The sequence below is a fragment of the Gorilla gorilla genome, chromosome 14, assembly GCF_029281585.2.
Source record: "Gorilla gorilla gorilla isolate KB3781 chromosome 14, NHGRI_mGorGor1-v2.1_pri, whole genome shotgun sequence".
In the NCBI taxonomy this organism is placed as follows: domain Eukaryota; kingdom Metazoa; phylum Chordata; class Mammalia; order Primates; family Hominidae; genus Gorilla; species Gorilla gorilla.
The window spans coordinates 44,158,001-44,185,991 of NC_073238.2; the positions used below are offsets into that span (position 1 = coordinate 44,158,001).

The 27,991-nt window shown below is 39.4% G+C and overlaps 1 protein-coding gene across 1 annotated transcript in view; it reads right to left on the reverse strand.

Moving 5' to 3' along the window:
- Positions 1–25,673, reverse strand: part of UBL3 (ubiquitin like 3) — an 86,078-nt gene extending 60,405 nt beyond the window's left edge. Inside the window, exon 1 of the mRNA XM_004054323.5 lies at positions 24,537–25,673. Within this exon, the coding sequence (XP_004054371.1) occupies positions 24,537–24,563 (27 nt within the window). The 5' untranslated portion in view covers positions 24,564–25,673. The remainder of the gene's footprint in view (positions 1–24,536) is intronic.
- Between the last annotated feature and the right edge of the window lie 2,318 nt (positions 25,674–27,991).

Sequence of the window (27,991 nt, forward strand, 5' to 3'; positions counted from 1 at the left end):
CATGCCTATGTCCTGAATGGTACTGCCTAGGTTTTCTTCTAGGGTTTTTATGGTTTTAGGTCTAACATTTAAATCTTTAATCCATCTTGAATTAATTTTTGTATAAGGTGTAAGGAAGGGATCCGGTTTCAGCTTTCTACATATGGCTAGCCAGCCTTCCCAGCACCATTTGTTAAATAGGGAATCCTTTCCCCATTTCTTGCTTTTGTCAGGTTTGTCAAAGATCAGATGGTTGTAGATGTGTGGCATTATTTCTGAGGGCTCTGTTCTGTTCCATTGGTCTATATCTCTGTTTTGGAACCAGTACTATGCTGTTTTGGTTACTGTAGCCTTGTAATATAGTTTGAAGTCAAGTAGCGTGATGCCTCCAGCTTTGTTCTTCTGGCTTAGGATTGTCTTGGCAATGTGGGCTCTTTTTTGGTTCCACATGAACTTTAAAGTAGTTTTTTCCAATTCTGTGAAGAAAGTCATCGGTAGCTTGATGGGGATGGCATTGAATCTATAAATTACCTTGGGCAGTATGGCCATTTTCACGATATTGATTATTCCTATCCATGAGCATGGAATGTTCTTCCATTTGCTTGTGTCCTCTTTTATTTCGTTGAGCAGTGGTTTGTAGTTCTCCTTGAAGAGGTCCTTCACATCCCTTGTAAGTTGGATTCCTAGGTATTTTATTCTCTTTGAAGCAATTGTGAATGGGAGTTCACTCATGATTTGGCTCTCTGTTTGTCTGTTATTGGTGTATAAGAATGCTTGTGATTTTTGCACATTGATTTTGTAACCTGAGACTTTGCTGAAGTTGCTTATCAGCTTAAGGAGATTTTGGGCTGAGACGATGGGGTTTTCTAAATATACAATCATGTCATCTGCAAACAGGGACAATTTAACTTCTTTTCCTAATTGAATACCCTTTCTTTCTCCTGCCTGATTGCTCTGGCCAGAAATTCCAACACTATGTTGAATAGGAGTGGTGAGAGAGGGCATCCCTGTCTTGTGCCAGTTTTCAAAGGGAATGCTTCCAGTTTTTGCCCATTCAGTATGATATTGGCTGTGGGTTTGTCATAGATAGCTCTTATTATTTTGAGATATGTCCCATCAATATCTAATTTATTGAGAATGTTTAGCATGAAGGGCTGTTGAATTTTGTCCAAGGCCTTTTCTGCATCTATTGAGATAATCATGTGGTTTTTGTCTTTGGTTCTGTTTATATGCTGGATTATGTTTATTGATTTGCATATGCTGAACCAGCCTTGTATCCCAGGGATGAAGCCCACTTGATTATGGTGGATAAGCTCTTTGATGTGCTGCTGGATTCGGTTTGCCAGTATTTTATTGAGGATTTTTGCATCGATGTTCATCAGGGATATTGGTCTAAAATTCTCTTTTTTTGTTGTGTCTCTGCCAGGCTTTGGTGTCAGGATGATGCTGGCCTCATAAAATGAGTTAGGGAGGATTCCCTCTTTTTCTATTGATTGGAATAGTTTCAGAAGAAATGGTACCAGCTCCTCCTTGTACCTCTGCTAGAATTCGGCTGTGAATTCGGCTAGTCCTGGACTTTTTTTGGTTGGTAAGCTATTAATCATTGCCTGAATTTCAGAGCCTGTTATTGGTCTATTCAGGGATTCAACTTCTTCCTGGTTTAGTCTTGGGAAGGTGTATGTGTCCAGGAATTTATCCATTTCTTCTAGATTTTCTAGTTTATTTGCGTAGAGGTGTTTATAGTATTCTCTGATGGTAGTTTGTATTTCTGTGGGATCAGTGGTGATATCCCCTTTATTTTTTTTTATTGCTTCTATTTGATTCTTATTAGTCTTGCTAGAAATCTCTCAATTTTGTTGATCCTTTCAAAAAACCAGCTCCTGGATTATTGATTTTTTGAAGGGTTTTTTGTGTCTCTATCTCCTTCAGTTCTGCTCTGACCTTAGTTATTTCTTGCCTTCTGCTAGCTTTTGAATGTGTTTGCTCTTGCTTCTCTAGTTCTTTTAATTGTGATGTTAGGGTGTCAATTTTAGATCTTTCCTGCTTTCTCTTGTGGGCATTTAGTGCTATAAATTTACCTCTACACACTGCTTTAAATGTGTCCCTGAGATTCTGGTATGTTGTGTCTTTGTTCTCGTTGGTTTCAAAGAACATCTTTATTTCTGCCTTCATTTCGTTATGTACCCAGTAGTCATTCCGGAGCTTGCTGTTCAGTTTCCATGCAGTTGTGCGGTTTTGAGTGAGTTTCTTAATCCTGAGTTCTAGTTTGATTGCACTGTGGTCTGAGAGACAGTTTGTTATAATTTCTGTTCTTTTACATTTGCTGAGGAGTGCTTTACTTCCAACTATGTGGTCAATTTTGGAATAAGTGCGATGTGGTGCTGAGAAGAATGTATATTCTGCTGATTTGCGGTGGAGAGTTCTGTAGATGTCTATTAGGTCCGCTTGGTGCAGAGCTGAGTTCAATTCCTGGATATCCTTGTTAACTTTGTCTCGTTGATCTGTCTAATGTTGACAGTGGGGTGTTAAAGTCTCCCGTTGTTATTGTGTGGGAGTCTAATTCTCTTCGTAGGTCTCCAAGGACTTGCTTTATGAATCTGGATGCTCCTGTATTGGGTGCATATATATTTAGGACAGTTAGCTCTTCTTGTTGAATTGATCCCTTTACCATTATGTAACGGCCTTGTCTCTTTTGATCTTTGCTGGGTTAAACTCTGTTTTATCAGAGACTAGGATTGCAACCCCTGCATTTTTTTGTTTTCCATTTGCTTGGCAGATCTTCCTCCACCCCTTTATTTTGAGCCTATGTGTGTCTCTGCACGTGAGATGGGTTTCCTGAATACAGCACACTGATGGGTCTTGACTCTTTATCCAATTTGCCAGTCTGTGTCTTTTAATTGGAGCATTTAGTCCATTTACATTTAAGGTTAATATTGTTATGTGTGAATTTGATCCTGTCATTATGATGTTAGCTGGTTAGTTTGCTCATTAGTTGATGTAGTTTCTTCCTAGCATTGATGGTCTTTACTATTTGGCATGTTTTTGCAGTGGCTGGTACCTGTTGTTCCTTTCCATGTTTAGTGCTTCCTTCAGGAGCTCTTTTAGGGCAGGCCTGGTGGTGACAAAATCTCTCAGCATTTGCTTGTTTGTAAAGGATTTTATTTCTTCTTCACTTACGAAGCTTAGTTTGGCTGGATATGAAATTCTGGGTTGAAAATTCTTTTCTTTAAGAATGTTGAATATTGGCCCCCACTCTCTTCTGGCTTGTAGAGTTTCTGCCAAGAGATCAGCTGTTAGTCTGATGGGCTTCCCTTTGTGGGTAACCCGACCTTTCTCTCTGGCTGCCCTTAACATTTTTTCCTTCATTTCAACTTGGTGAATCTGATAATTATGTGTCTTGGAGTTGCCCTTCTCGAGGAGTATCTTTGTGGCATTCTCTGTATTTCCTGAATTTGAATGTTGGCCTGCATTGCTAGGTTGGGGAAGTTCTCCTGGATAATATTCTGCAGAGTGTTTTCCAACTTGGTTCCATTCTCCCCGTCACTTTCAGGTACACCAATCAGATGTAGATTTGGTCTTTTCACATAGTCCCGTATTTCTTGGAGGCTTTGTTCGTTTCTTTTTACTCTTTTTTCTCTAAACTTCTCTTCTCCCTTCATTTCATTCATTTGATCTTCAATCATTGACACCCTTTCTTCCAGCTGGTCGAATCGGCTACTGAGGCTTGTGCATTTGTCACGTAGTTCTCATGCCGTGGTTTTCAGCTCCATCAGGTCATTTGAGGACTTCTCTACACTGGTTATTCTAGTTAGCCATTCGTCTAATCTTTTTTCAAGGTTTTTAGCTTCTCTGCAATGGGTTCAAACTTCCTCCTTTAGCTTGGAGAAGTCTGATCATCTGAAGCCTTCTTCTCTCAACTCGTCAAAGTCATTGTCCGTCCAGCTTTGTTCCCTTGCTGGCGAGGAGCTGCATTGTTTGGAGGGGAAGAGGCGCTCTGATTTTTAGAATTTTTGGCTTTTCTGCTCTGTTTTTTCCCCATTTTTGTGGTTTTATCTACCTTTGGTCTTTGATGATGGTGACGTACAGATGGGGTTTTGGTGTGGATGTCCTTTCTGTTTGTTAGTTTTCCTTCTAACAGTCAGGACCCTCAGCGGAAGGCCTGTTGTAGTTTGCTGGAGGTCCACTCCAGACCCTGTTTGCCTGGGTATCAGCAGCGGAGGCTGCAGAACAGCGAATATTGCTCAACAGCAAATGTTGCTGCCCGATCGTTCCTCTGGAAGCTTCGTCTCAGAGGGGTACCCGGCCCTGTGAGGTGTCAGTCTGCCCCTACTAGGGGGTGCCTCCCAGTTAGGCTACTAGGGGGTCAGGGACCCACTTAAGGAGGCAGTCTGTCCATTCTCAGATCTGAAACTCCGTGCTGGGAGAACCACTACTCTCTTCAAAGCTGTCAGACAGGGACATTTAAGTCTGCAGAGGTTTCTGCTGCCTTTTGTTCGGCTGTGCCCTGCCCCCAGAGGTAGAGTCTACAGAGGCAGGCAGGCCTCCTTGAGCTGTGGTGGGCTCCAGCCAGTTCAAGCTTCTAGGCCGCTTTGTTTACCTACTCAAGCCTCAGCAATGGCAGGCGCCCCTCCCCCAGCCTCGCTGCTGCCTTGCAGTTCGATCTCAGACTGCTGTGCTAGCAATGAGCAAGGCTCCGTGGGCGTGGGACCCTCCAAGCCAGGCGCGGGATATAATCTTCTGGTGTTCCGTTTGCTAAGACAGTTGGAAAAACACAGTATTAGGGTGGGAGTGACCCAATTTCCCAGGTGCCATCTGTCACAGCTTCCCTTGGCTAGGAAAGGGAATTCCCTGACCCCTTGCACTTCCCGGGTGAGGTGATGCCTCGCCCTGCTTCGGCTCATGCTTGGTGGGCTGCACCCACTGTCCTGCACCCACTATACGACAAGCCCCAGTGAGATGAACCTGGTACCTCAGTTGGAAATGCAGAAATCACCTGTCTTCTGCGTTGCTCAGGCTGGGAGCTGTAGACTGGTGCTGTTCCTATTCGGCCATCTTGGAACCGCCCCCTACTCATATTATTTTTAATTAAATTATTTTCTTAAAATGTTAAGAATGGTAAATTTGGGAAAGTTACTCTTCTAGCTTAAATTAATCATCTAATATGTGACCACATATATACTATGTTTTTCAAACAGAGCGAAAGTGGATATACCATTGCTCTTTTCTTTGTAATAATCTGATGTGCCTATTCTGGAAAACCTCCCTTTTGCACTTGTGATTATTTTTGGTGTGCTTCTCAGGTAATTATAAGTTATATAAGTTATTCAAGTCACCTGGGGAACAAAAAAAGGGTTTTACAGTTTCAGAGTAGACTGCTATCCCTTTTGTCCATCCTGGGATAGCCACTTGAACTACTCAAGGAAGACTTCAGCTGTCCATCTAGTGGTTCTAATTGAGAAATAAGATATGTAAGCATTTCTTCCAGAAATGACTCATGTGTTGCCATAATTTGAAAAGCAAAAATATAATAACAGGCTTACATCTGCAATCTGCAGTACATACAACTTATCAATGAACCCAGAATAAAGGTATTTAGGGAAAAAGTTTTCCCAGCTTTTGATTTTTCTTGGCTGCCTGTTCGAAGTCCCAAAGGAGTAAGGTAGACAGTACTTTGGGGAATGAAAAAGCCATTTGCTTCCCTCCTATGACAGCTGGGAATCTGATTTCCCAATTTTTTAGTAAAACTCCTTCTCTGGGTACAAAGAATTTAACAAGAAACAACATCTCTTTGCAATCTCTGCATCAAAGCATGAACCAGAGGACTGCTACTGAACCAACAGCCCTACTATTCTGTAATAGAAAAATTTACCTTTGTAAGATTAAAAAGGAATAATTTCAGAGCAAAAAGCAAGTACTATTAATGCCTGTCCTGATTATATGCAGTAGCAAAGCAAAGGTATTTTGACAATTAGAAAGTGTTTGGAAAATATAGATACAGGCACAAGAATGGAAAAAATGACTTTCAAAAAAATGCACATACTGAATCCTTCTATGCCTAGCATATCAGTATGGAAGAAAACTACAAGAATTATATTAAAAACACTCTTGACCACATTGAAATACTTGATAATATATTGAGACCCATATAGCTTTCACCAAATTATACAATATTCCTCACCTCCTTGCTGTATCTGCTGTTGTTGACAACTCTGCCTCCTTGAGTTTCTCCCTATATGCCTTAAATGACAATCCAGCATTTTTTTTTCTTTTTTCCTGTAACTCTGTTCCTTTTCTCACTTTTGTAATTCCCTTCTTCCCAAATAGAGGGGTTGTGCCTTCAGGGTATCCTCCCTCCCTCCCTTCGTGACTCATCTAATCTCATATTGATATTTTTTCAACTGAATGCTCACACAAATTTATACTTTTTAGACTTCTCTTCTTTCCTGATGAGTAATTTCACACTCTTACAGAAGTTAAGGAGAGGTAAAATGACTCACAGATTCCTATACTACTTGCTCTTTTAAAAAAGATAATTCTTGCTGGGCGCGGTGGCTCACGCCTGTAATCCCAGCACTTTGGGAGGCCGAGGCGGGTGGATCACCTGAGGTCAGGAGTTCAAGACCAGCCTGACCAACATGGAGAAAACCCGTCTCTACTAAAAATACAAAATTAGCCGGGGTGGTGGTGCATGCCTGTAATCCCAGCTATTCGGGAGGCTGAGGCAGAAGAATCGCTTGAACCAGGAAGACGGAGGTTGCGGTGAGCCAAGATCGCGTCATTGTACTCCAGCCTGGGCAACAAGAGCAAAACTCCGTCTCAAAAAAAAAAAAAAAAAAGATAATTCTACAAGCTTGATTATATGTCTTTCTATATGATAGTTGACTAAAATCAGAAAAGTTAAAAGAAAGGCTGATGACAGCTTACTTAATGATAGAAAGAAAAAAAAGAACGCTGACATTAAGAGAAGAAAAAACTGAAAAATCACAAAAAGTAAAACGAAAAGCTTAGCAGTCTGGGACCACTTGGAATACAAGTTAAGAACAAACAAACAAACAAAAAAAAAACAAAAAAAGTCAAAGATCTTTTTAGTCCACTGAAAGAATTAATTATATAAACCATACAAGTGCACTGTCCCATAATAGTAGCCACTAGATACACATAGATATTTTCATTAAAATTAAACATAAGTAAAAATTCGCTTCCTCAAACACTAGCGATGAAGCCCAACAGACACATGTAGCCCAGCAAGTGGCTACCTTATTAGACAACACAATAAAGAACATTTCCATGATTGTGCTAAGTTCTATCAGACACCTGCAGTGCTAATTCAACATTCATTGAGTTTTCCTTATTTAGTAGGCACTGTGCTAGACACAGCAGTTTAGAAAGATAAGGCCTCTCTGCCCTCAAAGAGTAAGTACATAGTCTGTTTAGTGGGAGAAACACATAAAAACACTTACAATTGCTGAGTACAGGTAATGAAATTTATGAAAGAGCAACTAATTCTGTGGCCTAGCTCTGAATTTCAGACCAGTTAGCTAAGATTCCAATCCTTTTACCTAATTTCTCTTTTTTTTTTTTTTTTAAGACGGAGTCTCGCTCTTTCGCCCAGGCCAGACTGCAGTGGTGCTATCTCGGCTCACTGCAAGCTCCGCCTCCCGGGTTCACGCCATTCTCCTGCCTCAGCCTCCCGAGTAGCTGGGACTACAGGACCCCACCACCGCGCCCGGCTAATTTTTTGTATTTTTAGTAGAGACGGGGCCTAATTTCTATAATTTACCTTCTCTGTAGACTTAGCCTTGTTCATCTAGCAGTAGACTGTATAACAAATAATGCTGAGACTCACTACTACTTAGAAATCCCCGGGCCATCAGAACCAGAAGTACTGATGCCTGCATAGGATTTAAGTTAGCACTGTTCCTCTGGAGTCTACGCTTTACATTGCTGGCAATCCCTGATGGAAGCAGCTATCCTGCCACTCTGGCTACTTTTCCTTGGTCCCTCCCAGAAGTCAGCTTTGTGCCAACTGTCATTTTTAATTTGGAGTTCCCAGCATGTTCTATACTTACAGTGTCTAGCTGCCTGACAAAGTTATAAAACATTACCAAGGAATTAGCACTGCAGTTGAGGACAAGTTTCAGGTGCAAATGGAGCAACATAAAGAGAAGTCAAGGTCCACTTTAAGCAGAAAGTGAAGGCTCTGCAAAGGATGAGAGAGAAGCACAGGAGTTAAAGATTATGGACAAGCAGGGGTTCCTTACAACTCAAACACAGGGTACATACAAGGGGCCAACAGGAGATGAGGCTGGAATGCGGCCCGACTGCCAAGACAAGAGCATTAATGCTGTCATGGTAAGAAGGTTGGCCTGGATTAGCATGTGAGTGATAGCCAGCCATTAGTAGGTAGTATAGTCAGACACTGAGATCTGTATTTTCCATAGACAAATCTGGGAAAACGGTGGAAGGTGGACCGCAGTGGATAACTAAAATAAAAAGACGTCTGGATGGAGATCAGGTTAAAAAGTAGTGGAGATAAAAGAGGAAATTGATTTGAAACATATTAGAGAAAAATGATTGGCTCTACTGATGGGATCTATCTAGGACACTGGCACCCAAAAATGTTTGCTGCCCAAATTAGTGAGGAAAATAATGAGACCACTTAGATCACACAGGACAGAAAACAAATACCACAAGAAACATAAAACTTTGAGAACATGGCAGAAGACACACTGTGAGATTTAAAAAGAACAAAGACTCCAATGAGGCAATATTCCCTCTCCCTAGAATATAATTCTGTAAGATAGCTGCATGGCTTGTTCCCCACCTCCTTTAGACTCCTGCATAAATGTCAACATCTCTGTGAGCCCTTCCCTGATCCCACTATTTAAAACTGAACACAGACATACTCAGCACTCCCAACCCCCTTTACTGCTTTATTTTTCTCTGTAATACTTACCACCATCTAATATACAACATATTTCACTTATTTTGTTCAGTGTCTGTATCTTTACTATTTAAATGTAAGCTCTATTAGGAGAAGGATTTGTTTGCTTCATTCACCACTATACACCAGCACCTAAAAGAGCGTCTGACACATAGGAGGTACTCAACAAGTACTTATTGACTGTCTGAATAAATAACGCAGTGGCTCACGCCTGTAATCTCAGCACTTTGGGAGGCCGCAGCGGGCAGATCACGAGGTCAAGAGTTCGAGACCAGCCTGGCTGACATGGTGAAACCCCGTCTGTACTAAGAATACAAAAATTAGCCAGGCACAGGTGGCACGTGCCTGTAATCCCAGCTACTCAGGAGGCTGAGGCAGGAGAATCACTTGAACCCGGGAGCTTCCAGTGAGCTGAGATCGCGCCACAGTGCACTCCAGCCTGGGTGACAGAGCAAGACTCTGTCTCGAGAAAAAAAAAAAAAAGGGAGTAAGAAGAACAGAATGAATACATGTAGACTAGTATGTAAGCATAAAAATGATACCTAACATGAAAAATCTGTTGATCTTTTTGGATGCTCAAATGAAAAAATATGGATAACTAAATAGTTCTTTAAATATAAAAGGCTCAAAAATGTTTTCTTCATATATGACATAATATATTCAAATATATATAATTATAATACAGTATTTCTCTTTACAGTCACAAAATAATGAGAAAGATTTTATAGCTGGAAAAATCACTCACAATAATTGATAGCCACATAGCAAATCCACCACTTAAAGTACTTAAGTCCTATTAAAGACACCAAACTTCAGTTAATGCTTTCTCAAAACTTCCATTCAAATTTCAAATTTATTTTCTGACATTTTGGCTTAATGATAAACAAATGTTAAAATTCACATTTAAATTATTAAATTACATGCTAATTTAAAATGTTAAAAATTAAATGTTAAGCAAAGGCAAGAAGCTGAGGTTGAAATATCAGAGTATTAGTATAACTGTAACCACTGGCTTTAAAATATGGTAAAGAGGATATGACAAAGTGAAGAATGGTCAAAAAGTTAGAAAAGTAAAAACTCCAAGAACACAAAAAAGGCTACTTAGCTAGCTGGCTTCAGGAAAATAATCAAACATTACTAAGCTTCACTTTCTCTATCAATGAAATGAAGTTAACAGTAGCACCTACCTACCTGACAGGATTGTTTTGAGAGTTTTCTGATGGATTAAATTTGTTTCAAGTAATAAGCTTGGCACAGTGTCTGTAAGCGATCATATTACTCCTTTAATCCACAAACATTTATGAAAAATCTACTATACAAAAGGCACTATACTAAGTACTGGTCATGGCAGCAAATAAAATATATATATATATATATCTCCACCCTCCTGGAATCTATGGCCTACTGGGGAGGACAAATAACTGAATTACAAAGTGTGATACATGCTCCAGAAGAAATCAATATGGTCTTGCAACAGAAACCAAGGGAGTAAAGGCTCTCAACTTTAGATGTCAGGAAAAGTTTCTCTGAAGAAAGAAAAACTACCCATGCAGATGCAGAGAGGGTACAGAAGTATACTGATGAGTGTCCTAAGCAAAGACTCTGCGATGCAGAGAGGGTATAGAAGTATGCTGATAAATATCGAGGCCAGGTGCAGCGGCTCACATCTGTAACCCCAGTAACTCCCAGTGGGAGCCACTGGCTCCCACTTTGGGAGGCCCAGGCAGCTGGATCATGAGGTCAAGAAATCAAGACCATCCTGGCCAACATGGTGAATCCCCATCTCTACTAAAAACACAAAAATTAGCTGGGTGCGGTGGTGCGTGCCTGTAGTCCCATCTACCCGGGAGGCTGAGGCAGGAGAATCACTTGAACCTGGGAGGTGGAAGTTGCAGTGAGTTGAGATCGCACCACTGCACTCCAGCCTGGCGACAGAGCTAGACGCTGTCTCAAAAAAAAAAAAAAAAAAAAGTATATTGATGAATATCCGAGGCAAAGACTCAGCCTTGCTGTGGGATAGGGCTTCTAGCATGTTTGAGGAACTGAAAGGGAGCCAATACAATTAAAGCATAGCAAATCAAATGAGATGACATAGTCATGTTAGGCAGGAGCTAGATCATGCAGGACCCTGAAGGCCCAAGGAAAGGATTTGTAATTTTATTCTATGGAAATTTATTCTTCAATGGAAAACACTCAAGGTATTTTTGGAAAAGGTACTACAGGGAACGTCAATCAAAGTAAAAGGATTAGTTCCAAGATTAATACAATAGTCCAGGAGAGAGAGGGTACTTGAACTAGGTTGGTAGCATGATGAAGAGAAGTAGATGGATTCTAGATATACTTTGAAAGTGACTGAATATAAAGAATGAGGAAAAGAGAGGAATCAAGGATGGCTCCAAGAGATGTCTGACTTAAGCAACTGCTTGGCTGATGGTGCCATGGTAAGTAACATAGTAACTAGTTTTAGCAGTTCTTAGCAACTAGAAGGATAAAAGAGAGAGAGGACTGCCGATTCTACAGCACAAAACAGCAAAAATAAACAAACAAACAAATAAATAAATAAATAAATAAATAAATAAATAAAATAAAACCAGGGTACGAAAAGAAAAGGCAATTAGGCTACCTATGAGAGAACAGCAATATCAGACCAAATTTCCCATGGAAAACAACTATAAAAGTGATATAAAATGCCCCTAAATCCCCAGCTATTTGAAGGTTTCCGGAGAACAACCAAGGGTCAGGACTTGAGGAGCCAAGATCCCTTAGAGAAGGGAAACACTTTGAAGATCTCCCTTCAATTCCCCCTTGAGGTATTTGCCAATTACCAGCACAGAGCAAAAGGCCAAGCAGAAAGCAGCATCCCAGAACTTGTATGAATCTCACTGGGCTGGGAAGACACAAAAAGTGGATGTTGTACCACCAAAGGGCCAGGAATTGAGGATCTCAGGAAAATAAAAACGAACCTCAAAGAAAGGGGCCCAATATTCTGTTCAACTTTTCCTCTCCAGGAATGTGCTGAATTGTAAACAGCATGGACTGAAATTCAGAAAATCCCAACAAAAAGATGTTGAAAAGAGGTTTTAAAAATAGCTTTCATCAGCCTCATGATATCTGAAATTCAGGACTTGCCAAGGAAGAGGTATCTTGGTAAACATGGCAAACTTTCAACTGAGACCTTAGCTAAGGGCTATACACCAGTAGTGCACCAATAGTGAGGCTATCAGAATTTCCTGACTGCCCTGAATTCAGGCTCATGTCTTATCAGTCACTTACGAATCAAAGTAATCAATGTTTTTCTAACTACTCACCAGAGGATATTAAATCCTATATGGAGAAACATAACCATAATTCAGATTCTCTATAATTTTTCATCACAATGTTAATAAAACATTGCCAGGCACCCAAGGAAAAAGGATCAAATAATCAAAAACAAAACAACAGAAACAGGCTCACAGACAATCTAGATATGACGGTCATCAGACAGGAATTTTGCAACAGTAGTTAATATACTCAAGAAAACAGATGAAAACATAAGAATTTGAATCAATGTAAATTTTAGGATAAAAAATACAAAAACTAAAATTAAAAACTCAATAATTAGAAATAACTGGATACTGGACAGTGAAAATACAAGTGAACATGAAGACAGGTTGCTAGAAAATCTCTAGGCTTACGAGAAGGGGAAAAAAGAATGGAAACAGTGACATGACCTAACATACACGTAATTGTAGTCCCATAAGGAAAGAAGACAATTGAATAGAAATAATACTTAAAGAATATTAGCTAATTCCCAGGCCAGGTGCCTATAATCCCAACACTTTGTAATCATGCTTGTAATCCCAACACTTTGGGAGGCTGAGGCAGGTGGATCACTTGAGGCCAGGAGTTTGAGACCAGCCTGGCCAATATGGCAAAACCCCGTCTCTACGAAAAATACAAAAATTAGCCAGGCGTGGTGATATGCACCTGTAATCCCAGCTACTAGGGAGGCTGAGGCACTAGAATCACTTGAACCCAGGAGGCGGAGGTTGCAGGGAACTGAAATCGCGCCACTGCACACCAGCAAGACTCTGTCTCAATAATAATAATAATAATAATTTTAGCTAATTCCCAAATGACAAAAGATAGTAAGCCAAAGATTGACTCAGGACCTCAAGATACTCTACAAACTTTATGTAGATTACAAAAAAAAAAAAAGCTACACAAGAGCACATCAATAGTAAAATTGGTGAAAACCAAAGACAAGATATAATCTTTAAAACAGCCAAAGGAAAACACATTAACTTCAAAGGAATAACAATAAAATCAAAAGCCTGAGTTAACATAAACGGTGGCAGCCAGGTGATGATAAAATAACATCTTGAAGGTGCATAAAGTAGGGACCCTTTAAAAGTGAAGGTAAAATGAACACATTTTCAGGCAAACCAAAACAGGGAATTCATTACCAGAAGACCTGCACTAAAAGTTCCTTGGATAAAAGGATAATTACCCAGATGCACATACAACCAAAAAGAAAGAAATGAAGACCTCCAGAAAGGTAAATTTGAGGACAAAGTGAAATGAGCAATGATTATTTTAACAACAACATTACTCTTATTACCACTGTTATAATTACTTTAACAATAATAATAATGACATCTTTGGGGTTGAAAACAAAGCAAAGACTGGAAGAGGGGTAAATGGAATTAAATTAAAAGGTCATTCCATTACCCTGAAGTGGCAAAGGCAAAAATTTATGACTGACAAAAAAGTTAAAGATGTACATTGTAATCTCTATGCTAACCAGTAAAGATAGTAAAAGAATTTATAAGAGAGAAGTTGAGAGAAAGGTATATGGGAAACTATTTGATTAATCCAAAAGAAAACAAGAAATGGAAGGGAAAGTTATAAAGGACTTGATGATGGAAGTAAAATACAAATTGCAAAATTGTAAATTCAAACCCAAATAATGTGGTACAGTAATTACATTAAAGGTAAAACAGAGATTATCAAACTTAGTAAAAAAGCAAAAACCCAACTATATGATGCTTAAAGAGATTCATCTTACATATAAGGATGAAGAGAGATTTAAAGGAAATGGATAGAAAAAAGAAGAATGCTATATTAACATCCCCTCTGGAAAAAAACTTTAAAGCAAAAAATGTTACTAGACAGGAAGACAGAACAATCATAAATTTATTTGTAGCTAATAACTTAGCCTCCAAATATGAGGCACAATTTGAGAGAATTAAAAACATACAGACAAATCCTCACATATTTGGCAATGTTAACACAAGTTTCTCAATTGAGTGATTTAAAAAAGACAAAAAAAGTCAAGTGTGATACAATAGATTGAACATGATTAATAAACTTAATTGCTATATATGGCACACTGTCAATTTTCTAAAACTGACCATAAAGCAAGTGTCAACAAATTACCCACAAGTGAAATCACAGAATGATTCCAGACCACAACAGACACCAAACTAGAAATCAATAACAAAAATATAGCTAGAAAATCCCCAAATGCTGAGAGCACAAGGGAAGTTTTAAAATATGCTTTATTGAATGATAATAAAAATAATATACAACAAACTTGTAAGATCCATCTAAGTTGCATTTAGAGGGAATTTCATATACATTTTTTAAATTCCAAAAATATTCCAAAAAAACCCCACAAAGGAGCCAGGCACAGTGGTCTGCACATCTGTATTCTCAGCTACTTGGGAGGCTGAGGAGGAAGGAGCAGTTGAACGCAGGAGTTCAGAAACCAGCTTGGCCAACACAGTGAGACCCCCATCTCTTAAAAAGATTTTAAAAAATAGGCCGGGCACAGTGGCTCACACCTGTAATCCCAGCACTTTGGGAGGCCGAGGCGGGCGGATCACGAGGTCAGGAGATTGAGACCACCCTGGCTAACACGGTGAGACCCCGTCTCTACTAAAAATACAAAAAATTAGCTGGGCGTGGTGGCGGGTGCCTGTAGTCCCAGTTACTCGGGAGGCTGAGGCAGGAGAATGGCGTGAACCCGGGAGGCGGAGCTTGCAGTGAGCAGAGATGGAGCCACTGCATTCTAGCCTGGGCGACAGAGCGAGACTCCGTCTCGGGAAAAAAAAAAAAAAAGGAAGATTTTAAAAAATAAATAAATAAGCTGACAATTAATGACTTAAGTACTCATCTCAAAAAACTTTTAAAAGTACAGAAAATTATCATTTTTTTTAAGTAGAAGAAATAAAGGTAAAGGCAGAAATCAGTAAAAAGTTAAAAACAACATTTAATCTGAAAATGGACTCTGAAAAGACTGAGTACAAAGAGACCCAAATTACAATAAGCAGATTTTGAAAAGGAGAGATCATAGATACTACAAATACCAAAACAATTATAAAAGGGTACACACACACACACACACACAAACCTTAAGCTGAACTGGAAAATTCAGACAAAATGGACAAATCTCTTGAAAAGCAAAACTTGTCAAAATTGACAAAGAAATAGAAAATATGAATAGCTTTTTATGTACTGACGAAATACAATCAATAATCTTCACAAGAAAACTCCAGAGGGCTTCACCAGTGAATTCTTTCAAACATTTGTGGATGGAATAAAATCAATCTTCACAAATTCTTCCAGAGAATTAAAAAGCATTTCCCAACTCATTTTATGAGGTCAGCATAACCTTGATACCTAAATCTGTCAAATACTTTACAAGAAATTAAAATTGCTAGCCAATTTTTTTCATGAACAAAAAACATCTAAATGAAGTATTATCTAGCATATACCATTTGAGTAATGTATAATTAAAAGCTAGGTTTATCCAGAAATTCAAGGATGCTTTAAAATTAGGAAATATATATCCTTCTCTTTCCCACCCATCCCAAAATTAACACATATTTTTTGACAGAGCAACTACATTACTAAGAGTTTTGTCCTAAGGGAATAATCAGACAAGGCACAGAGATATGTTTAAGAATATCCATTATGTCATTGTTTGTAATAGCTTCTAAATGCTCATGAATATGGAATTAGCTAAATAATTTATATACATTTATCATAATCGGTTCAAAATTATAATACGGTTCTATAGTTATTTGCATAGATAGATGTTCATAATATAGGCTGAGCTTTAAATATGTAAGGAGGCAGCTTTAGGCTAAACTTGATTTAACATGACAATGAGAATAGCAGGATACAAAAGCAAGACTATTTCTAAGGCAAAGAAAAACACTAATTTTATATGAAAGTAAAGAAAAACATATATCATAAGAACATTTTGTCTAGACACAATAAATTGCCATCTTAAGTACATAAACAAAAATGTTAATGTCAAACTTCAACAATTTTCTTCAGCAGAAAGAACATTTTCTTCTCAAAATCCAGTCAGAAAATTACCCAAATATATACTTACTTAAGACCAAAAATGCTACTAGATTTGACCAACCAATAGAGAATCTCTCTCTCTCTCTCTCTCTACATATATATATGCAGTTAAAAGTATGGAGACAAAAACAAAATGCCCCGAAATCACTAAATCCTTTACAAGTCAATCTATTTGTTACATATATAAAGCATTCAAAGTAGTACTTTTTAAGAAAAATCCACTGTGTAACAAATATATACATAAGAAGACTCAAAGTTCCAACAAGTTTAAAGGAAACTCCCTTTAATTTTACCAATTAGTAAGACAACCAACCTTAATTAAAATCATTCCAATCCAGATGTTACATAGTTTATTACAAAGATATATGAAGTAGGTTTCTACCATGCTAGCTCAGACCAATCAGTAGGGACTCCCTGGAGCAACGTATTGGGAAGGAATCTAAGGCATTCTTAGGATAATGTGCCTGAGGGATTCAGTAATGTTTGCTCAGTTACCGTTGTGGGGAGGGGTGTAGATGTTTATCACTATTGTCACCAGACCCAAATTCCTATTCTAGTTCAACTTCTTCCTCGCTATGTGATCTCAAACAAGTTCCTTACCCTCTCTGAACCTAGGCTGTGAGAAAGTAAAAATGAGCTCGGTTGATAATCAGACTGTGATATCTGAAAGATAGAAGACCAACAGGTAAAAAGTTTTTCCTATGGCCACACTGCAGCTCCAAAATGACCAACAATCTCCCATTCTGTAAGTGATTATGTTTTCTCACCAATGACTTTCCAAATCCCCTTCATTTATCCTGTCTCCTAAACAAAGACTGCTGAAAGACCCAATTACTAACCCACCTCCACTTGATGTATGACAGCATTCAGTTCAGGAGTCCCTGCTTCCAGCACAGCCCAAACCCTACTGAAAACTCCTCCCATTCTCTTTCTTTTTTATTTTTTATTTTAGAGACAGAGTCTTACTCTGTCGCCCAGGCTGGAGTGCAGTGGCGCAATCTCAGCTCACTGCAACCTCTGCTCACTGCAACCTCCACCTCCTGGGTTCAAGTGATTCTCCTGCCTCAGCCTCCGGAGTAGCTGCGATTACAGACGCCTGCCACAATGCCCAGCTAATTTTTGTATTTTTAGTAGAGATGGGGGTTTCACCATGTTGGTCAGGGTGGTCTCGAACTCCTGACCTCAAGTGATCCACCCACCTCGGCCTCCCAAAATGTTGGGATTACAGGCGTGAGCCACCGTGCCCAGCCCTCCCATTCTCTTTTACTGACACTTGGCAGGATCTGGCATATGCTCTTCCTAGCTGCAAAACAGTCAACCTAACTTGTTTCACCACAGATGCATTCCTGGTGGTCTTCACCTGGTGGGTATTAAGAGTTTCTTTATCTATATACCAACCATATTTATCCAGGGTGACTGTAAGGATTAAATTAAATGCTATAATGTAAAATGCCAAGCATCTGCCTGGTACTAGAAAGTACACAACAAATATTAGTTCTCTCTCCTCTACGAGCTCAAAGTAATGTGTAATTTTTTTTATCACCTAAGCAGTTCTTCACTATCAAGAAACTGCATCTCTGCAAAACATAACTAACAGCCAGAAAATTAGCCCCCCTAAAAAGAGAATTCTAAGCAACCAAAACAGATATGATCAAGTCCATGAAACAAAAGATACGCACTTTACTGTGAGGTAACTCCTAAAATCCTACTCAGACACCATTTGCTCATTTTAAACACATATTATTTTTAATAAACTTTGGAAATATGCTTTCCACACCCATAATAATTAAAACCAGCAACTGTAAATGGTTAGGAATAAGTAGGCACACTGATCACAGGAAAAAACAGCTGCTCAACAAGGCAGGAGACAGAAAACTTCTAACTATCAAACACAAGAAGTTAAAATGCTCAGAAATCTTTAGTCATCTAGTGCAGTGGCTCCTACATTTTTTTGATTGAAGATCCCAAATATAAAATACTTGAGGCACATACCTATAGTATATGTGTTTTCATTTATAAACATACACATAGTATAAAACATGTACTAGAAACAGAAATTAAAAGATTAAAATTTTGTTTTTACTTTACTATGTTAACTATCAACTATTTTAAATATTAACTTGTTTTAATCTTTCAATCACTAAAAATGCTATTACTATTAACATATTAGGTGAGCATTATTATTAAATATATCTCTATTTTTTTAAATCTTAGTTTCTTCTTTTGTGAAGTTCAATGTATTTTGCACTTGGTTTTAAGAGCTGTCATAAGTCATACCTGAAAAACTTATCTTACAAAGATGAGATCTATATAGAAGAACATGTCACTTACTAACTTACTAAATCATATTACTTTTTCATTCTATCACCAAATACGCAAACATTTTTATTCAAAGTCAGCTACCTGATGTCAATGTTATTAAAATTTTCTTTTTCCTGACTGCAATAAGAATGTTTACAAATTAAAATGTTTGGCTTTCCAATAAATGGTCCAAAGTCAACTAAAATTCATTGTAAGGAAGATTTTCAACAGATTGGAAATACTTCAACATGCTTTCAAAATGTTCTCCATAACATTTGTTTCTTTTGAAAAGCAGGTACTTTCTCGCTTACTGTTTAAAATGTCGATTTTGCCTTGAAGTGACAACTTAGGGATTGTTTTCCCAAACACATCCGCTAGATTTTTATTTTTGGTAGCCTCTTGTCATCATGGATAAGAACAGCATATAGAATACTCATCTTTTGTAATAAAAATGTGTGATTAATCTTTGAGTTCTACAACTCTTAAATGCTTTGACAGCAAACCTCTGTTCCCCATCTCAATAAGAAGTATCATAGATTCTTCTTTTAAAAAGTATTTTTAAAGGGACTATATAACAGAAAAACTGGAAAAACTCTGAGAAACTCATGGTGCTGTTGCTGGCATCTACATTCTAGAATTCACACATCTTCCCTCAGCAAACCACACTCTCAGTGACCACCTGAATGCAGGTGGGACCTAGGAGAACCTCACAGCCAATTCACATAGTATGAATAGAAAAGCTCAATTCTTTTCCCTTTTGGGGGACAAAATAAACAAACAGAAGTTCTCATATTTACTTCTCAAAAATTGACTTGCTTCACCTCATTTTGTAAATTACTGATCTAGTGAAGGGGCATAAAGCTTCACAATCTATATTAGGTGCCGAGGGTATTATAGTTGTAGCTTATGCCTGTTAATACTACTACCATATTACACAGACAGGTACCCAATAAACACTGATTGAATGCAAGCAATATTATTCAAATCATAGCTCTAAGTCATCAAAAATAAGTTAAATTATGCATAGTATATTTCATTTAAGCAAATGCAATGGTAATCCAACATTGTTAGATTGGGCTATCTTAACACTCAACCTCCAAGTATTCAGAAAATTTACTGGTTCGGAATGACTTATTACCCAAGGTTTCCAGGTTACCATGAATTCTACAGTCACTCTTCATTTTTCCCTCCCAGAATAAGATGACTTAGAAAATCAAAGAGCACATTTACTAAGTATATGCTTCAGTCTCCTAAAACATATTTAATGTTCTATATTGTGAAAACTATTAGCACCATCAGTATTTTATCCACTAATTTAAAATAACTTCAAGTTTTAATACTATAAATATATATTTTTCATATTCCAAGTGATAACAGAAGCAGACATTATAGACTTCATATTTAACACCACTATTACTACGGAACAATATTTATTTTTTCCGTAAGTAACGAAGACAGTAATAGTTTGTGAGTCAAGAAAGTCACTCAACAATTTCTGAATGTCTAAAAAATATCAGAGGTGAAATAAAAGTGATACTATATCCATAGAAATTTGATACCTGTGTAAGAGGAATGTCAAAAGCACCAAAGAAAAATGGTTTACAAGAAGGAAAGATCACTGTACTAAAGACCATTTTAGACACAAGCTGGGGTAGGATTCAGAGCTAGAAAGAAGGAATTCAAAGCTGTGGGAAACAATGTCATCTGTTTTCTTAATAAAAATGTCCAATTCAAAATACCAAATATGAGACATTCAAGTAAAAATTCAGAGAAACATTCAATTCTTAATATATTATTTATTAAGCTATTCAAGTCACACATATATGTAAACAGTACTCATCTACCCTTTGGCTTTATAAAACCCTCCAACTTAAACCTGAAATAAGAATCATCAGGAAGAGAAAGAAAAAAAGGAGCTGTAAGTAAAGAGGAAAAAGTCCTTGGGCATTAAATCTCAGTATACTTTTCTATTTTCTGGACCTTTTCCTTTCATGGCATTTTCTCCTGGTATATTCAACATATGTCATTTTACTTTAACTTGGAAAAGTGATAAAAGTTCACTTTGAAAGGAAATGTATTTTAGTAATTTGCTGTCCACAAGAGGGCTCCAATAATTCTTACATGAATGGAAGTGATATAACAAAAATTACAATAAAAATATTCATTAAGCACATAAAATATACTGGAAAAAACTTGAATTGTCATTATCTCATTCAACTCCTATTACAAATTGTTGTTACCTGCTACAATTTTTACATTACAGTTGTTAAAGATACGGGGCTTTTCTTTGACTGTTTTATCAACTAAAATGTTTTGAATCACAAAATTGCTTTGCCATTATTCTCACACTGTCAATTTCTCTCTTAAAGTTTTCAATGTAATAGATATTATAAAGTATAATTTTAGTCCAAAGCTCTCAATAGTAGCCTAAATGTTGTATACAATACTCTTATAAAAACAAGAATGTATTTCTTGATAACTTTACCAATCCAGAAAACAAAATTACCATTGCTTGCCCAGTCTTAGGCCTTATTACCAACACAGGCAGTAAATATTTTCTTGCAAAAAACCTACAGTGATTAACATAAGTCACACTGCAACTATAAACAATGAATATTGCCGCATCATGAACTATGATCTTGGCTGCAACATAAATAAATAAATACATCATTTAAATACAATATATTATAATGATATTCTGTTCAGATATTTTCAGATTTTTTCACAAATAAGTTACTACACTAAGATGTTATTAAATCTAGTTCAAACTCAATCACTCTTAGCAAAGAAAAACCAACATTTCAAGTAAATACACTTGTAATATTTATGGGACATATATATTGCAGAATGTAGTAAAAGTACCAACTACAAATTATGTTTTAAAGGGTACAGCAAATCCATTCACTAGGGGTGCCACTCCCTCATCCAAAAAATTGACATTTGGATTATTAAAAATGAGACTCCTTATGCTAAACACAAAAATTTACTGGATGTTCGAAAATAAATTTTAAATGGGAGTTCTACCTACAAAACAAAAACCAAAGCTAAAAAATCTATTTTAAAGTGAGTCATAATCATGGCCATAAAAAGACTTTACCAAAAACATCAATTGATTTAGCAATTATTGTAGCTCGAGAATAAATTATCTCTATTGGAAACATGATAGGGCTTGTTAACTTCACCACTCCATCCCATCTCCCCAACAGGATTTTCCTATACAACTGACAAGCACCATTAACATATAAAAGATTGACTTCAATAGAAATGACACCACCACCAAAAAGTAAAAAAGTGTAACATTTGTTTCAGCACAGTTGACAGCACATACTGTCAACTAGGAGAAAGCTTAACATTTTACTGCATCTAGCAAAAATGTATTTAACAGTACATATCCTGATCAATTTAGAGTTATGCTGCAAGGGATATATGTCATTAGCTTTGCTGTGGGAGTGGTGAGAGGAGCTCTTCAAGGTTTGGAGCGGTAAATTGTTGTCATGAATGTAAACTAAAATCAATTGTCAATTCATGGTATTAAGAGTTTAATAATCATGAAGCATTTAATCGACAACTTCTAACCAGTATTTGTCATGTTATATTTCAAAAAGTTGAGAATTCTAGGCACATAGCAAATGATAGACTTCTTAAGCAAAAATGCAAAGTTAAGTAATAAATGAACGTTTAAAAGACTTTCACAAAGAGAAAATCTTAACCTCTAACCAGTTGAACAGTAGAAAACAAGACATAAAAAAATACTCAGAACAATCAAACCTGTGCTGTACCTTAGTACCCACTCTGAAATAGCATCATCAGGGCATTATATGTTTATTACATAATATTGCTTTGCCCTTGCATATCACCTTTAATCAAAGGATCTCAAAGCACCACAGAATCATCAAGGCCTTAACATCCAGTCTCAAACAGATAAACTGCAGATATTAATAAAACCCTGCTCCTACTTCCCAGTCCTCTGATCCTAACATCAGCCTCCAAACCCTCTCTCTGACTTGGAAACAGTATTTCCCAAATCATCTCAATCTGTGACTGATGCTACGCACATTCCAGCTTTTCTTCACTGGACCTAAAGGAAGTAGTGGCACTGTTTTAATAACACATCTATTTCATTCCAACGTCTGTGAGAGAATAGACGGTACTTAAGGTTAACCTATTTTGCACTGTGCTTGATGATATAAAATGGAGGCTTTCGAGAGAGCAAATCTTTGCTCGAGGCGATGAACCCACAGATCACTCATCAAACAAGGGAAATAGCATTTCCCAGCTCTGTCTAGAGACCGCTCCCGGCAACTTCAAGAGTGGTATGGAGGAAAGCTTGTCCAGCTGTACTTAACCAGGCAGGAGGCTACTTCATGTGTGCACACCAGAAGAGAAGCGAAAACTAAAAGGACAACGCACGAGTTTTAGGACTCAGGAAGGAGAGTGTAAAGCTGTTATGTGGCCACCCCCAGAGACAGAACACTGTGTTTCCTTTGCATTAAATGGGAAATTAAACAAGAGCAAAATTCCTTTAAACCAAGGTCAAAATAAGCCATTTAGAATCATTTAATTTTTGTTATAAAACCTGTATATGAGGTTTGCTCCTCTAGAAACATCTGGCGTTTTAAAATTTAATCATCAGCAGGCTGGGCGCAGTGGCTCACGCCTGTAATCCCAGCACTTTGGGAGGCCAAGATGGGTGGATCATCTGAGGTCAGGAGTTTGAGACCAGCCTGGCCAACATGGTGAAACCCTGTCTCCACAAAAAAAAAAAAAAAAAAAAAATTAGCCGGGTGTGGTGGTGGGCGCCTGTAATCCCAGTTACTTGGGAGGCTGAGGCAGGAGAATCGCCTGAACCCAGGAGGCAGAGGATGCAGTGAGCCGAGATCGCGCCATTGCACTCCAGCCTGGGCAACAAGAGCAAAACTCCGTCTCAAAAAATAAAAATTAAATTAAAATTAAAAAACAAAATAAAATTTAATCATCAGCAAAGTTCAATTTGTTTCCACTGAATACACAAACACTCAAATGTTAACATATGTGAGCACAACTACGTTAACTTCAATTCTTTCATAAACAGGATTATTCCTCTTCCTGTTAATTAAATGCATTATGTTTGTCCTTAGGACTGCAAAATGTAACTTCACACTCACACAAGCCAAGGTTACACGGTTACTGTTAGTCAACCGACTCACCACCTTACCCTTTATAAACAAAACAAAAAGAAAGGCGTCAATAAACAACAGTACTTTTTGTTTCAAGTTCTCAACACTCAGTGATCGAGGCTCAATACTATGTTTCCTTAGCTTTATGTCTAATATGGAATCTACTATTAATAAATATCTGGCATTAAAAAGCCCTGGAATATTCATTGTAAGTACCAATACAGGGTCAGCCTACGTTTCTGAAAATCCCAAAATATCTTTATATTTCTGTTGCCATCCGTATTCAGACATTTCAAAAAGCTCACAGCAAATTCTAACATATTTTTTCTTGAAGAGATGTGCATCCTTGTTCTTGAAAAATATCAAGTTCGTCCCTACTGCAATGACGATCTCGTCTGTGTCACAAAGCAAGATTCCCGTTTCCCTACCTATTCTCTCGTAGGGACACCCATCCTCAGCTCTGCCCACTGTCACTGACGTTTTCAGAAACGTTAAAATACTAGTGTTCGGAGGCTTCTAGCGAAGAGGGAGATGTTTTGTCCCCTCAAGCTACCATGATACATTTCCCTACTTCTCCACTATCTTCAATGCTTTAGAAAACACGACCAAATGAGAGAACTCATATTAAAAGCAGTACTTCCTAAAAGGGGGAAACCAGAAGCTCCAACTTCTCCAAATCGCTCAGCACAGTGGCTTTTCGACAGTCCCCAGCAAATATTCGCCCCACGCCTGCCGTCTTTCCGATTAAATAAGATTGGAAACCACAATTAAATCAGTGTCATAACTTATCCGTCACTTACCATATCCGCCGGGACATTACTGGACATCTTGCCGTTTGATATACACCCAGATGTTTACGAAAAAAACAAACAAACAAAGAAAAAAGAGCAGAAGTCTTCACGTTACAGAAATAAACCACGATTTTGACTGGTTCGTGATGTGCTTTCTCCCCCAAAAATAAAGTTATTTTGGAGCCAAAGTGCCGGTCAAGCCGAGGTTCTGGTTCGAAGAGGAACAATCCCCAGGAGCTGTGTGGCCGGAGCAGAAGGAAACTCCCGGGACAGCAGAGGCAGCCCCCGTCGTCGTCGTCGTCGTCAGCAGCAGCAGCAGCCCCAGGACCGGCCGCGCCAGGTGGACCGAGCCGAGTGACACACGGACATGGAGAGGGGTGGGAGGGGGTTAAATGCGCCTTCCTCCTTTCCCAGCCCCAGCAATGATTCACACTTGCTCCCGAGTCAAGTCCTCATTAAGCAGGAGAAAAATGCCCCAGCGTGGATGTACACAGATAACTATGTAGCTACACATCGACGCGTGAGCCTTGAGTGGCGGCCGAGCGGTGGCCGGACGCTGGCCGCGGACCCTGCAGAGCCGCTCTCGGAGCGCCCGCGCAGACGGCGCGGGGAAAAGGCTCAACTCGCGCCGCAGGGGCGAAGAGCCGGGCCGCGGAAACCCGCGCTCAAGGGCATTTAACTAGTTGGAAGCCAAAGCGAAAGACCGGAGCGGGGGACCGACAGCGCGGGGGTGCTCGGGGCCGGCCGGGACACTCCACAGCCCCTCTGGGCTCAAGCCGCGGGCGCCTCCGGACAGCAGCTGGGATCGAGGCGCATCGTCTCCGGCTCCTCGCCGCTCCTCTTCTGCCTCCGCCTTCCCCGCCGCCGCCTCCCCGGTCTCCGCCTTCCCTTCCCCTCCCCTCCCCGGCCTCGCGAGCTCCGGGCGACGCCGACTTCGGCTGGTCCCCGGAAGAGGCCGGGTCCTCCTTCTCCTCAGCCCGGGAATGGTTTCCTCTCAGAGCTTTGTTTCTCCTCCTCCTCCTTCACTTTTCAGTCCCACACGCCGCGGCCGCCTCCTGTCATCGCCTCTCAAACCAACATGGCGGCAGCGGCGGCGGCGACAGCGGCGGCGGCTGCCTGAGTGCGACTAAGGGAAACGGGGAGAGCACGGGCCCCCCCTCGCAGCAGCCGCCGCCCCCGTCCTCGTCCTCCCTCCGCGGACACCAAGTGCGTCACCACGGAGACCATTCCCTCGAGCATCACGGGAAGTGTAGTCTACGAGGGTGGGGGGGGGGAGGGAGCCGCCGAACGCGTCCTCACCCAGCTCCGAAGCCACGCCCCCCATAGCAACAGTTGCGAGGAAAGGAAAGCTCCCTTTCCCTTGCTTTGGAGAAGCTGCTGCTCAGGAGTTAAGTGATACCTGCTACCGGGAGTGCTGTGATCATGAGAATTGTTGGGAGAAAATAATTCTGCATAGCGAAATTCCCTTATGCACGATATGCACACAGAGCTAAAATATGCTGTACCTCCAAGCAGAATCATTCATTTTAATTACAGCACTTTCTCCACATCCTGCAATCTCAATGCATTTTGTAGAGTGATTTCATCTAGGTCTCCTCAACATTACATTTTGAAGAACAAAAGCAATCATTGATTTCCAGTAAGGTCACATAAGTTCAACAGGAACAAGGATCTCATTAAGCAGTGAGAATATTTGAACATGTGTTTCCTTGAAGACCCAGGGCAATAAAGCTACAATCAACTGAAATTACCAAAACTGTATTACATACAACAGTGTTATTATATCAAATCTGTATCAGGAAATAGCTACTACAAACTACATGGGGATTCACCAGTTTACCCATCTGGACCCTAAATTCTATTCTATGTAACTCATAATGTAATTGAAAACCTATATGCCTTGCAGTGATTAGCAAATAGGAGAAAATAATGCCATTGTTGAGACACCATTCAGATGGACGTTTGTGATTTCTGCATTTTGTTCCTAAATCTGAGGTCAACATCTGACTCCCTATTTATATCTCTCTTAGTCCTTTGACAGAGCACTTTAGAAAGGGCAGTCTCAATATGATGCCTATATATAAATGCCAACGAATTTAGAGTCTGAAAGCCACCTCTCCAACCTACAGCTGTGTGACCTCATCTGTAAAATGGTCTTGCCTACCTTCCGGGGTAAAGTAGGGGTAGTTATGAGGATGAGTTCATGCATGGGAAATAAATCACTTTGTAAATAATAATGCATCATTTGATATGAAATGTCACTACTCATTCTCTCATTCAGCAAACAAATGTGCCAGGCACTCTGCTAGGCACTAGGAGTTTAAAAATGAGTCACGGTAGCGAACAGCAGCATCATGTGGCAGAAATGCCAAGGTCTTGGGTTGGCAATGGGGGTTATTACATCCTTGTCTATAGGGCTGTTGAAAAGGGGAAGAATCCAGTCACTGTCCTCAGGGAGCTCATTGTCTAGAAGCCTACGTGATTCCCCACAGCAATCTCTCCAGTTGGGTTTCTCATCAGATGGAAACCCACAGGACATTTAGAGTACCTGCCTCTTGAGTAGCCTGGGTGGAGAAATTCCAAACACTCCTAAGGGCCTATATCACCCTGAGGAAGATAGATCAAATTCTCCAAAAAACCAAAGGCCAGAAGAGAAGAGAGGCCCAAATTTCACTGTGATTAGGCTTCAGGACTTTGTCTAGATATTTCCAAGTCCATAGTTACATGGTTTTCCATGGCCTTTGTTATTTGGTTGTTCATTTGCCATGTTTAGCAACCACGGAGTCCCCCTACCCCTACACCAGCCCCCCAGGAAATAAGGGCAGGTGAAAATACTTCAACTGACCAATGAGCTCAGAAGGAATATTGGAGCACATTTTGAAAGCTGTAACTCACAGAGTTAGTGCCTCCACCACACCCTTGACTCCAACTTTTATCTAATGACCTCCCTGGCCATGGCACTGCCTGGCCATGGCACTGCCGGGCCTAAGTGCCACTGTAAGTAGAAAGGCAAGAGTTGCTGTTTGCTGCAGGTTACCACTGCCACCTTTACAAAAGGCAATGTCTTTCAAAAGTCGCTGTGTTTCCAATTACTCTTCTAAGAGGGGCTGAGACATTATTCTCAATAAAACTCATTATAACTCATCCCTAACATTGTTAAGGCATGAGGTAACATTATTGGACACAGTTGCAGATTTTTCCACTCTTTCTTTTCTCTTTGCTTCCCAGCTCCGGCGGGTGAGGTGGGAGGCTGTAGAAAGGAGTTCAGCTGTCCCAAGCAGGAAAAGGTAGCATCTTGTTGACACCAGGAATCTATTGTCAGCATCAGTTGGAAGAAAGTGAATGACACAGCATTTCTGTAATGGGAAAAATAACTTCATAGGAACTCAAAAGACCTGGCTCTGCCACGAATTAGTTATGTGACCTTTTGCCTCTCTGAGTTTCAATTTCTTCATCTGAGAAGC